Below are 14,545 nucleotides of genomic sequence, written 5' to 3' on the forward strand. Positions count from 1 at the left end.
AGTCCTGGACAAAGGGTAATGATCCGAATACACCAGCCCATCTTATTCTTGAGCCCAAAGTTTACCAGTCTCTATGAGATAGTAGCTAGGGCTGGCCCATCCGTCTAAGATATATGGTATGCACCAGCCAAGACTACCTGGTATCACATCAGTTAGTCAGTAGGAGAGAAACAAGACTGTTAACATTGAACGTTGAGCATCACATGTCAATTATGGCAAAGATCTCAATGCCAGAGACAGCAAGACAGAACCAGTTACAAGTATCTAAAGAGACAACTGGAACACGACCTGATATCGGCCGTCCACATATAAAAAGGACATCCAAGGAAAATAACAAAAGATGAAAGAAAAGGGTAGAGGAAGTAAGTGGATCAGACAAAATAGATGGTTTAGAATCCAAAACAGATTGGGAACAAGGGATAGACAATCTGGCTCAGCGTATGGAGAACCTGAGCTTATAGTAATCATAAGAAAGAAGCTATCGATAAGAGCAGAAAAAGCATTTGCATATTACAGGTCTAACCTGGGATGAGGGTAGTAATACATTTTGTTGCTACCGGGCCGATCATGCTTGGAACCAAGGTTGAACCAGCATTGGAGTCACCACGATGAACAAATTGAGCAGTGTCAATGCTGGAAGAATGTCTTGTGATCAGGAACAACTGGTCCACAACACAAGACAGTATGAATTAATAAAGGAAGCAGAGGGGACTTAAATTTGTATTATATGGGAGCAAATGGGTTGGTATGAGAGAGCAAGATGTTGGGGAAGAAACAGGGGTACAATTCTCATACAGAGTTCTGGAGATGACATTGGCCGTAATCCCAGAAGGACAAATTACCCATCAATTTATAGGTCCATTTATTCAGCAACCATCAGGGAATGACAGTCAAGGTAGAATTATGGTTCACTGGGATCACACCTTTGTGAATACAGACCGGGGTAGTGATGCATACAAAAGGTATATTGACTGGGGTGGCAAGGCAATTCAAGAAAATTGATTAGATCATCAGTTGTACAAAGGAATGACATGGTACAGGAGGGGACGAGGGAAAAAAAAGGGTGTTGAAAGATGCAGACAGGGGTTTTTGTCTGGGGCCAGGGTCCTTCATAATTTTCAGGTCTCGTAAGAAGCTTATTACCTAATGTGCCCCAGTGATTAAAACCAAACCAGAACCTAGGAGTTGAGTCTCAGTACAGGATGGAAAGTGTGGGTCTGGTGCTCAACGAGGCAGGAGAATCTGTCACTTTGGTACCAGGATATTGGCATGTCCAGGGAGTTTTTAATTTAACTGAAATGACCGCTCTAGAATAGTGCCCTTCCACCATAAAACAATTATTTATCCACCTCCTTGACAAACAATTGAGCAGTAATGATCCTTAAGTCCAACAAAAATATAAAGAAGAGGACCAGTGGAGTTGGCAGGGACATGATATGCATCATGAATGGCAACCATCAACACCTTGGACACAACAGATTTAGAAAGTCAGATGCAATCCCTCCAGCAGAAAATGCAGGTCATTACTGGGGAAGGTTAGTAAGACCAGGTACAGACCAACCAGATGGGTCGGAATACGTCAGAAGTGACCTTGGGCACGTTCTGAAGTGTTTATAGGATACAACAAATTTAAATCGTTGATTGTATGCCCAATACTTCTGAGGAAGCCCATATGACCGGAGGTGTGTGCCATATACACTAGCTGGGTATTGACTATGATGGGGACTAATTTGATACAGCTGCATGCTCATCAAGTTCCACACTGGGTATTGGATGAAAATTAATAAAAAGTGAGTTGAAGTAAAGGAGCTTCTGTCACCTCAGAAGTGTGACCTTATCTAATAGGATGTTACAATGAATTATGTTGGGACAGCGTTTCATATTCCCCAACACGGAAATAATCTGACCTACCCTTTAAAACAAGTTCATAATGTGGGAAAATATCATGAAGGTTCTTGGATATCTTTAGATTAGATTCCCTACAGTGTCGAAACAGGCCCTTTGGCCCAACAAGTCCACACTGCCCCTTGAAACATCCCACCCAGACCCAGACCCATTCCTCTATAACCCACACACCCCTGAACACTACTGGCAATTTAGCATGGCCAATCCACCTAGCCTGCACATCTTTGGACTGTGGGAGGAAACCCACGCAGACATGGGGAGAATGTGCAAACTCCACACAGACAGTCGCCCCAGGCTGGAATTGAACCTGGGTCCCGGGTGCTGTGAGGCTGCAGTGCTAATCACTGAGCCACCGTGCCACCCAACATCACATGCTATTGTAAAAGGATGGTGCGGAGGGAGGATAGATTTGTCCAAATGCCACCAAGGGAGAATCACTGTTGATCTGATGAGATAACGAGACAGAGACTTACAGATTGCGTTTTCAGCTTCTGTGAAAATTGCACATTGGTTATTCTGCTTGCGAGTAACCAGTCCTTTTTACAATATGCCTTTGTGGGGCAAACATATGACATAGACACAGCAGCTATGGATTATACCAAGGGATGGAGACAGTGCCGTTTGGACAAAGTAGCTATCAACAACATTACCTGATTTGATGATTGGCGGACAAGCGCTGTGTCAGCCAATGACTGGGGTGGTGATTACAGAAAACCTTATGATCCAGAGTACAGATATAAACCAAGACATACAGAGGTATGTTGCTACTGAATGACCACCCATTCCACACCTGATAGCAGATCAGACATGCACAGTGGGAGAGGCAAAAGAAGTAATTCATCAGTAGAACAAACACACTAAAACAATTAGAACACATGCTGAAAAAACAAAGGATAGGTTCTGGAATTGGGGAATCAATGTTTAAGTATGTCCATGGGTCAGAATTCTGTTGTATGCTGCTACAGCAGTGATTCAATGTATATTAGTAATCATCATACTCACTGTATGTAACCTCAGAAGGTGACTAAAAGTCAAAAATTATACGAAGATTGGAAGTGGAGGCTATAATGAAACAGAAGGAACATTTTGGAAGCACTGTGTGAATTAAGTTACGTACATGTTTCTCATATATGCTTCTTTTCTATATGCACTTTATATATACACACACACTGCTTATATGTACGTTTTTGTACACATTCTATCATTGCAGTATGACACTGTAGATGTGATACACCCACTCGGGCTCACTAACAATCCTAGGAGTGGTCCACAGCAGAAGACAGAGAATGGTCCTAAGATAAGTATCTTTTGGGGAGTTGGGGGGGAAATATGTTAGCCAAACAATGGCAGAGAGTTAGAGAGAAGTACCAGCTGCTGACATGCTGCTGGAAATGCTCAGTATAAAACTACTGACAAACACAGGGAAAATACGCTTGTAAATTGAGAATGACCGGAGTCCAATTGCTTACCTGAGCTGATCAGAACCACTTGGTACCATGCAGGTTCTGCAAAATTTAAGAAAGATGAGGAAATGCAGAAGCCTTATTTGGACAAGGAGCTGTAAGGTAGTGGTATGAAAGTCTCCTTTCCACCGCTAATAAGGTAAAAGCATGCAATAAGCAGACAAGCCTCAGCCAATGGGAAGGAAACAGCACAACGCGAAAGAGATAAGACAAAAGGATAAAAAGACGATTGTCAGGGCATGCAGTCAGCAAAAACTCCGGAGACTAACCGTTGCAGAAACAGACCCTACGTCAAGGACGGGATGACGACAAAGTGCAACATCTGTCCAGCGTCAGGCCTCATTAGCAGCAGCTATCCTCATTGGGTTTTCGCTTTCATATTCTGTGATTAGTCAGGGAGTGTCACAGCCTAGTGGGTGTACAAATAGGTTTTAGGTCAGTTTGTGGGAAAATATAAGGTCTAGCTTGTAATAAAATATTAAGCAAAATGTGCCTTGCTTAACACATTAATAACAGCAATTTGTGAGGTTATGAGAACTGACTCTTCTGTCCAAATAAGCTGACAACCAGAACCAGCGTTCTCTAGACTCCAACAATTGCTACAGATGGTGCTGGTGAGTGGCTTTTGAGTGGGTCGCTAGTTTATTCAACCAGCACACGCGCTTTAGCCTGTTTCTATGCAGTAACATTCCTCTTGTCCTATCGAGAGGAAATGAAGAAAGAAAGGGCTCAAGCAAGGAAATATCTGAGAAACAGTTTGGCCCAGTGGGCAATTGTTTGGGAGGGAAGCAGCTGATTGTCACCAAGATTGAGAAAATCCAAAGAATCTCCATCAGCTCCTTGCATTTATTGGGAGAACATTTCAAATTAGATCTTAAAACGACTCTGGTTTAACAAAAGGTCGATTTATTTTACTTAGTCCAGTGTATTAACACCAACAGCTGGGCTGGAGGTTATTGACATCAGCCCCAGTCAATGTAGTTCAACCCTTGGTGAAATAAACTGCAAAACTGGATTGCTGCAGTTACTGGTGAACTCGCTGGTGTTTCAGGAGGGTAGATGAAGTCTTGAATGCTTTCTCGCACTGGGAGCAAGAGAACGGCCTCTCCCCAGTGTGAACTCGCTGGTGTGCCAGCAACGCAGATAACTGAACGAATCTCTTCCCACACTCAGGGCAGCTGAATGGTCTCTCCCCAGTGTGAACTCGCTGGTGCGACCTCAGAGTGGATGACTGAGTGAACGCCTTCCCACAAATGGAGCAGGCAAATGGCTTCTCTCCAGTGTGAATGCGCTGGTGTGTCAGCAGTGCAGATGACTGAGTGAACCCCTTCCCACACTCTGGGCAGCTGAATGGTCTCTCCCCAGTGTGCACTCGCTGGTGGACGGTCAGCTGCTCGGACTGTTTGAATGCAGAGCCGCAGTGAGAGCACCGGTATGGTTTCTCCTCAGTGTGTATACGTTGATGGCGCACTAGGTCCCCAGAATATTTAAAGCACTTCCCACATTCCAGACAGTGAAAAGGTCTCTCCTCAGTGTGAACTCGCTGATGTTTTTGCAAGTCAGCAAACTGAGTGAAACCCTTCTCACATCTGGAGCAGGTGAATGGCCTCTCCCCCGTGTGAATCCTTTGGTGTTGCTGCAGCCCTGATGAGCGAGTGAATCCCTTTCCACACTCTGGGCAGGAGAATGGTCTCTCCCCCGTGTGAATTCGCTGATGTCTCAGCATATCGGCTGAGTGAATGAATCCTTTCCCACACTTCGGGCAGCAGAATGGCCTCTCTCCAGAGTGAACTCGCTGGTGTCTCAGCAGGTTGGATGAGCGAACAAATCCTTTCCCACACTCCGGGCAGGAGAACGGCCTCTCCCCTGTGTGCCTGCGCCAGTGAGTTTCCAGCTCAGAAGGGGATCTGAATCCCTCCTCACAGTCTCCACATTTCCATGGCTTCTCTCCACTGTGAGCAGTGCTTTTTCTTTCCATATTAAACATTCAACGATATGGATTTCATGATAAGTTGTATCGATCCCTGATGTGACGTATTCTTTTAGCTTTGTGATTGCAAATCATCTCCTTCGGATATTCTGTAAAACTGATTGAAAACAAAAAAAAAGGAGTGAGCGAGAACCAACTGAAAACAAAGCCGATTGTGAAGTACAGCTGAATGCATCTGGTCATTTGTGCAGCTAGCACAAGGAGAAGTGACATATAAGCAGTGGGATTGTCATACAAACCAAGCTACTGACGTCCATCAGGGAAGGGAAGTTGTCACCCATCCGACCAATAGTTAGGTCTGGCCTCTCTGGCAAAAGGGTTAGGGGAGGGGGAGGAGAGTGAGAGAGCGAGAGCGCGAGCACGAGAAATGCCGATGTTGAAGCTAAATTGTTGTTGGTGATTTGAATGAACATCACCATGCCTTTATCAGCTCTGTAATAATCCTATAACTCCTTACTTATCAACACAATGGGAACACTTTCACCCCACATACAGCAACAGTTCAAGGTCAAATGTCATATATACTAATGAGTCCATCTCATTATTCTTAGATATGAATGTCATTAACGTGTGTGTGCAAAGTAGACTGATAGCACTCTCGGCAATACTTGTCCTTGAAACAATGTCCTGTTACGTTTTATGGACAGTGTTGATTTAGCAACCTGAACTCCCTTAGAATCTCCCTTTAACAATTTCACACTAGACATTGCAGTCTTTGGGGATAACTGCAGCAGTTTCTCCTCCATCTCCACTCCAGCTGAAACAGATGGAAAGAGACTTTTAAAAAGGGAATTGCATACATTCCTACAATGAAACAAATGTTGGTCTACGAAGAGGGGGCTCGGAATACATTTCATGGTGTGTAGAATAAATTATAGATAATATTAAAAAGTGCAGAAATTGATAGTCATTAACCTCAGAAGTGAAAGAGAAATGGGCTGTGGCATGGGACTAAAAAAGTCCTGATTTTTAAAAGGATCCTGTGGGAAGTTCAAGCTGGTAAATTAGCAAGTACAGGCAGCTGTGGAAATCTGACCAATAAAATACTAAACGTGAGTAAGATAGCCCCATTGTTAGAGACAGAGGAGGTTAGACAATGTCAGAGAGATGATCAGGGAGAATAGAGGTGAAACACAGCAGCAAATGGACATAAATTTATCGAAATGTGTAGTACAGAAACTGAACCTTTGGTCCAACTGGCCCATGTCGACCAAATATCCTCACATTCTGCATTCACACAGCACAGCACACGTCCCACTCAACCAAGGCCATCAAGCCAGGGGATCAAAGCTGATTCAACTGAGGATGTGCCAGAAGCAGCTACAGACATGCTTAAATATGAGTTGGTCAATCTGGTGAAGCCACCAACAGGATTACCTGCATACCAAACAGCAGAAGCAGCAAGTGATAAACACAAATAAGCAATCCCATAATCAACAGATCAGATCTAAGCTCTGCAATCGCGGCACACACAGCTGTGAATGGTGGCAACTCACTCACTGGGAGAGGAGACTCCCTAAATATCCCCACTGTCAATTATAGAAGACTCCAACACATCAGTTCAAGTGATAAGGCTGAAAACAATTGCAGCAATCTTCAGCTAGAAGTGCCAAATGGATGATCCATCTAAGTATCCTCCAGGCTTTCATAACATCACAGATGCTATTCTCCGGGCTTCAATTCATTCTATTTGATATCAAGATACAGTTAGAATTACTGAATTCTGAACAGACTATGGGCCCTGACAATATTCCAGCAATAGTACTGAAGAACTGTGCTCCAGAACTTGCCATTCCCGTAGTCAACTGTTCCAGTCGAGTGACAACAGGGGAATCTTCTCGACACTGGAAAATTGTCCCGAAAGACGCTCTACAGAAAAAAAAATCAGGACAAATCCAACCCGATCAATTACTTTCCATCAGTCTACTCTCCCAGTAAACTGATGCAAGGCGTCAGTGTCATCAAGCTGCACCTACTCAGCAATAACCTGAGTGATGCCAAGTTTGGGTTCCAATGGGGCTACTGAGCTCCTGACATCATCACAGCCACAGTTGAAAAGTGATCAAAACAGCAGAATTTCTGAGGTGAATTAACAGTGACAGCCTATAAAATAAAGGCCGCATTTGCATGAGTGTGGCATCAAGGACCCCCAAAAAAAAAACAAACACTGGAAATCAGGGGCAAACTGTCTGCTGGTTGGAGTCATACCTGGCATATAGGAATGTGGTTGTTGCTGTTGGAGATCAGTCATCTCAGCTCCAGGGAATGTCTGCAGACATTCCTCAGTATAGTGCCCTAGGGCCAAACATCTTCAGCTGCTTCAAAGACATTCCATCCATCAAAACAGTTCGTATTGGGGATGTTTCCCTTGCACAATTTTCAACACCCATTCGCGTCTCCTCATAAACTGATGTGAATCTTCAAATGCAAAAGATACGAACAATATCCAGACCTGAGCTGACAATTTGCAAGTAATGTTCACACCACACAAATGCCAGGCAATGACTATTTCCCAGAGGAGACAATTTGAGGCGGCACAATGGCTCAGTGGTTAGCACTGCAGCCTCACAGCACCAGGGACCCGGGTTCGATTCCAACCTCAGGCAACTGTCTGTGTGGAATTTGCACATTCTCCCCGTCTCCGCGTGGATTTCCTCCGGGTGCTCCGGTTTTCTCCCACAGTCCAAAAGATGTGCAGGCTAGGTCGATCGGCCATGCTAAATTGCCCGTAGCGTTCAGGGGTGTGTGGGTTATAGGGGAACAGGTCTGGGTGGGATGCTTCAAAGGGCGTGTGGACCTGTTGGGCCAAAGGGCCTATTTCCACACTGTAGGGAAACTAATCTAATCTAACCACTGGCCCTTGGTATTTAATGCGCTACCACCACTGAACTGAATCACCACTATCAAATGTCCTTGAGACTACCACTGACAATAAACTCAACTAGACGAAATACAGTAGCTAAAAAATCAGCTCAGAGCCAGCAATACTGCAGCAAGAATTCACCTGCTGACTCCCTGAACTTGCCTGGACGAGTGCAGCTCCAATAACACTCGAGAAGCTTGACACCATCCAGGACAAAGCAGCTCACCCGATTGGCAACATATCCACAAGCATCCACTCCCTCCACTACTAATGCTCAGTGGCAACAGTGTCTAACATCTACAAGGTGCGCCGCAGAAAGTCATGAAATATCCTTAGGCAGCACCTTCCAAATGCACAACAGCTTCAATCAAGAAGGTCAAGGTCAGCAGATACCAGTAAGTTCCTCTCCAAACCACTCAACATCTTTACATGGAAATATACAATTATTCCTTAACAACAAAGTGTGGAGCTGGATGAACACAGCAGGCCAAGCAGCATCTCAGGAGCACAAATCCAGCTCCACACTTTGTTATCTTGGATTCTCCAGCATCTGCAGTTCCCATTATCACTGATATAATTATTCCTTCACTGTTCCTGGGCCAAAATTTTGAAATCCCCTCCCTGAGAGGACAACGAGTCTACCTACAGTAGATGGACGACAGCAGTTCAAGTAGTTAGTTCACAACCACCTAGAGATGGTCAATAAATTCTCGCCAGCCAATGACACCCAGATCCCATGACAAAATTGTGCAGATTATAAACAGCAGCAGAAACAGACATCTATAAAACCGGTTCACTCCCAAATTTGATTCAGTGAAATCTAATCACTAGAGTTACATGTGAACTCGTTGGGGTCTCAGCAGGCTGGCCAGCTGAGTGAATACTTTCCCACACACCGAGCAAGTGAATAGATTCTCTCTGGTGTGAACTCACTAGTGTGCTGTGAGTTGAGATGAAAGCCTGAACTGAGTCCCTCAGCAAAACACCTATTTGCATCTCAGTGACATCACCCTATTCTCTGCCAAAACTCTGGTCCATTTCTTTGTTACCTCTAGACTTAAGTATCCTAACACACTCCCAGCCAGCCTCCTATACTCAAGCTCCCTGTAATCTCAGGAATATCTAAAAGCCTGCTGCCTAAGTGCTCACTTGTACCAAGACTTGCTCACCCATCACCCCTGTACTCCCCCACCTAAAAAGGCTCATAGTTAAAAGCAACATTTTAAAAATCTCACCCTTGACGTAATTCCTGCTGTGGTTATCCCTACTCCCCCACACCACACAACTTTTGAGGTCTCAACAACTCATTTAGTTTCAGACTCCAAATCTTCTGCAGTCCACTTTCCTCTTTTAAGATGTTCCTGACAACCTGCTTATTGAGCAATGCTCTTGCTCACTTGACCTAATACCTCCATCTGTGGCCCCACATCAAAAGTTCCTCTACAATATTACTGTGAAATTAGAAACATGACAAAAATACAAGTCTAGACAAATACTGTAACTCTTCAGCATCATTGGGTGAACGATCTGCAAGTCCTTACCTAATCGCATTGTGAGAGCACGTTCACCAAAAAAAATTGCAGCAGTACAAAAAGGTCAAACAAGACCTTCTCCACAGATCACAGGGCTTTGCCAATAATTGTTGGTATCTGTGAAAGGAGAAAGAGTTAACATTTCAGGTGTGCAAAATGAATTGCAGGAAATGAAAACAGTGCAGAATTTGATAGTAAGAAACAGACTCCCCCACTCGAAAAATAATTCCTGACTGAGAAAGAGGTGTGTGCCGATCAATCTGCTAATTCAGCAGCAAGTGGTCAGAGGATGGATGGCAGTGGAAGTCATTTATACAAAGGTTTGCAAAACTAACTAAACTAATAAATAGTTAGAACGCACCCATTTATAACAGCAAGTCAGCTATTGACAAAGTTGATCGGGGAGCACAGGGGTGAATCAGAGCAGTGTTCAGTGTTATGATCCCAATTGTATGAATACTGGGCAGACGGATATACTTTGATAGATCAAAATCTTTAAAATAAGGCATCATAAAGCAAGGCTGCAACAGGTAAAATAGTATCAGAGATAATGGGAACTGCAGATGCTGGAGATTCCAAGATAATAAAATGTGAGGCTGGATGAACACAGCAGGCCAAGCAGCATCTCAGGAGCACAAAAGCTGACGTTTCGGGCCTAGATCTCTGATGAAGGGTCTAGGCCCGAAACGTCAGCTTTTGTGCTCCTGAGATGCTGCTTGGCCTGCTGTGTTCATCCAGCCTCACATTTTATTATTATGCTGCAACAGGTAACTTGGAATATTCCTACATTAAACATCTGAAGTATAACAGTAGCAATTATACTGCCTGAAGCCAGTTATTTGCTTCAGTTCTTTAACAGCGTTAAATGGCTCTCCCAAGAAATATAGGCTGGATCGCTGGGGAAAACAGAGAAAGCTACAGCAGTTTGCCGTCCTCCGTGTTGGCGGCGGCAGCGCGTGCACGCACGCAGCGGACAGTTGCCCGCAGTAAAGATGGCGGCAGTTATCAAGCCTGATGACTGCCTGAGGCCGGGAGACGTTTGCTATAAAAACAGGACCGGGATATTAAAATTTGTTCTTCGATGCGCACTAAGTATTGTTGAAATCTCTCAGATTAGTCGAACACCACTTCCAGTTTCCACAACCGCTTTCGGTTTATTCCCTTTCTTTACCTTCCGAACGAACGGGGCGATCAAACACAGTCATGCTACGACTGCAGTCAAAGACGATCACGTGGCTTTGTACTAGTCCCACCTCCTCATCCGCGAAGATTGGTTGGAGACCAAGCCGCCAGCACTTGGTCCTTCAGCCCCCGTCCCCTTTCCTCCTATTGGACCAGAGCTGACATCAATCACATGGCTGCCCATAGTGACCTCAAGCATGTGCAGTACTTCCTTTCTTTTGGTTTTCTGATTCATAATGTGTTGGTTTTGCTGAGTGTTCGTAAGACAAAACCATAACATACAGGAGCAAAATTTACACCCTTCAATTTTGGCTGATATATTAGAGCAAATTACAAGCATCTACAAGTTTGCTGACCACACCACCGTTGTATGATGGATATCTACCAACGACAAGTCAAAATACAAGGAAGATAAAGGACTTGGTGACGTGTGCAATGAAAATAACCTCTCTCTCAACGTCAGCCAAACTAAAGAACTGATCATTGACTTCAGAAAGAAAGGAGGTCCCTATCTAATCAACAGAACGGAGAGGGTGAAAAACTGAGTGATGATAGCAGACAACTTATCTTGGATTTCCCACTTAGATGCAACGGTCAAGAAGGCAAAACAATGCCTGTTCTTTCTTAGGCGGCTGAGGAAATTTAGCATGCCTCTAAGCACCGTCACCAAATTCCACAGATTAGACTAGGTTAGATTCCCTACAGTGTGGGAACAGGCCCTTCGGCCCAACAAGTCCACACCGCCCTTTGCAGCATCCCACCCAAACCCATCCCCCTATAACTCACACACCCCTGAACACTACGGGCAATTTAGCATAGCCAGTCCACCTAGCCTGCACATCTTTGGACAGTGGGAGGAAACTGGAGCACCTGGAGGAAACCCACGTAGATACGGGGAGAATGTGCAAACTCCGCTCAGACAGTTACCCGAGGCTGGAATCGAACCCAGGTCCCTGGTGCTGTGAGGCTACAGTGCTAACCACTGAGCCACCATGCTGCCAGGTGCACACCGGCCCGGTATGGCAACTCCTCTGCACAGGTGTGTAAGACACTACAGAAGTTTGTGTGCACTGCCTAGACCATCATGGAAAGCCAACCTTCCACATGCAGACTCTGTTTACACAGCTCACCACAGAAAGGCTGCCAACGTCATCAAGTAGCCTAGTAATGACTTCTTGCAACTCTTTCCTAGGGTGGCACGGTGGCTCAGTGGTTAGCACTGCAGCCTCACAGCACCAGGGACCCGGGTTCAATTCCAGCCTCGGGCAACAGTCTGTGCGGAGTTTGCACATTCTCCCTGTGTCTGCGTCGGTTTCCTCCGGGTGCTCCGGTTTCCTCCCACAGTCCAAAGATGTGCAGGCTAGGTGGATTGGCCGTGCTAAATTGCCCGTAGTGTTCAGGGGTGTGTGGGTTATGGGGGATGGGTTTGGATAGGATGCTCCAAAGGGGTGGTGCGGACTTGCTGGGCCGAAGGACCTGTTTCCACACTGTAGGGAATCTAACCTATCTAATCTAATCTTCCATCAGGCAGAAGATACAGAAGATTGAACACATGTACCAGAAGGTTCGGGAACTGCTTATTCCCAGCTGTTATTAGACTAATAAGTGGACGCTCTAACCTCAAATACTGATGATCTTGCTAATGTTAATTTCACCCAGCGCACATCCTGTGCAAAATAACCTGTATGTCTCTGTCTAAGTTTTACTACAACCTCTGTTCTGTACATTCCGGCTTACTATGATCTGCTTGTACTGCTCGTACACAAAGCTTTCACTGTACCTCAGTACATGTAATAATTACTGCAGATGCTGGAATCTGTACTGAAAACAAAAAATACTGGAAATCACAGCAGCTCAGGCAGCATCTGTACAGAGTCAGTAATCTCATGTTTCAAGTTTAGATGAATGTTCATCAGCTAACATAAAATGATAAATTTCTCACCTCCATTCTCCTGCCTTCTTGCCATAACCGTTGGTCCCCTTACAAATCAAGAACCTATCTCTGTTTTAAATACACTCAATGGCTGGCATCCACATCCATCTGCAGAAGTTCTACAGATTCACTACTCTCTGGATGAAGAAATTCTCCCTTATCTCATTTCTGCAGTGTGGTTCTTTCACTCTGAGCTTGTACCGTCGGGTTTTAGTCACTCCTACTCATGGAAATATCTTTTCCATGTCTACTCTATCCAGGCCTTTCAGTATCCCCTAAGTTTCCTCTAAGATTCTCATTAATCCTTCCAAACTCCATTAGTACAGTTCCAGAGTCCTCAAAAGCTCCTCATAATACAAGCCGTCCATCACTGGGACCATTCTTGTAAACCTCCAATGCCAAGACATCCTCAGAAATGGAGCTCAAAACTGCAGACAATATTTCAAGTGCATTCTGACCAGAGCCTTATACAGTCTCCATCCTTAACTCCAACAAATGAAAGGATCTCATGAAGTGTACTTGTCATTCAGAATAAGACAGTCAGTTCCTACCAGCTGAAGATATCCAACCTTATCTCAGTTATAAAGTGTTGAGTTTATTATTAAAGATGATATTTTGGAGTACTTGGAACTGCTTGGTAAAATAGGGCACAACTTCGGCAAGGGGAAGTGTTATGTTTGACAAATTTGTTAGAATTTGTTTGAGGAGTTAATGAGTTACTCAGACAAAGGAGAGCCATTGGACATCACTAATTTAGATCTCCAGAAGGCCTTTAACAAGATACCACATAAGATGTTGCAAAATACGATAAGAGCCCATGGTGTTGGGGTGAAGTACTGGCATGGGTAGAGGATTGGCTCACAGCAGAAGACCAAGTTTGGGGATAAATGGGTCTTTCTTCAGATGGAAAACAGTTCTTTCAATCTGAGGCTGTGTCCTCAGATTCTCGTCTCCCCTACTCATGGAAGGATCTTCTCCACATCCACTCTGTCCGAGCTATTTAATATCCTTTAAGTTTCAATGAGATTCTCACTAACCCTTCTAAACCCTAACTAATGCAAAGTTGCTGTTCAGTTCGTCCACCATTTCTTTGTTTTCCATTACTACTTTTTCAGCTCCATTTTCCCGTTGTCTAATGTTTAGTCATACCTCTTTATATGTATCAAAATCTCTAAATATTCTTTTGTGTTACTAGCTAGCTTACTGTCATATTTCATCTCCCTCATATTGCTTTTGTAGTTGTCCTTTTTGCTGGTGTTTAAACTCCTTGCATTCCTCTGGCTTCCTATCGATCTTCACCACATTATATGCATTTTCTTTTGTTTTATTCTTTCCTTGACTCCCCTTGTTTTTCTAATGAACCTGTTCAAAGATGTTATTAAGCACCACTGCAGTAGGTGGGAATTGAACCTAGGTCTCCTGGTCCAAGCACTTAATTACAAGAGGGCTGCTCTGACTTGTTCGGAAGGATTGTCTCGTTCTGCTCGAACATGTTTCCAGTGCACAACTGCTGAGTAGCGACTGAACCAGTTATGAGGAAGAGTCACTGGATCCAAAATTTAACTCTGATTTCTTTTCACATATGCTGCCAGACCTGCTGAGCTTTTCCAGAAATTTCGGGATTTGCAGCGACTGAACCAAACTCTCTGCCAGAGGGCAGGGAACGGAACTGAAGCA

General features: G+C 44.4%; 1 protein-coding gene across 1 annotated transcript in view; it reads right to left on the reverse strand.

Moving 5' to 3' along the window:
* Positions 1 to 4,200: 4,200 nt before the first annotated feature.
* Positions 4,201 to 14,545, reverse strand: part of LOC125455908 (gastrula zinc finger protein XlCGF26.1-like) — a 72,144-nt gene continuing 61,799 nt past the window's right edge. The window contains exon 3 of the mRNA XM_059649387.1: positions 4,201 to 5,234. Coding sequence (XP_059505370.1) covers positions 4,393 to 5,234 — 842 coding nt within the window. The 3' untranslated portion in view covers positions 4,201 to 4,392. The remainder of the gene's footprint in view (positions 5,235 to 14,545) is intronic.

Source organism: Stegostoma tigrinum, chromosome 10 (genome assembly GCF_030684315.1).
Source record: "Stegostoma tigrinum isolate sSteTig4 chromosome 10, sSteTig4.hap1, whole genome shotgun sequence".
Lineage (NCBI taxonomy): Eukaryota > Metazoa > Chordata > Chondrichthyes > Orectolobiformes > Stegostomatidae > Stegostoma > Stegostoma tigrinum.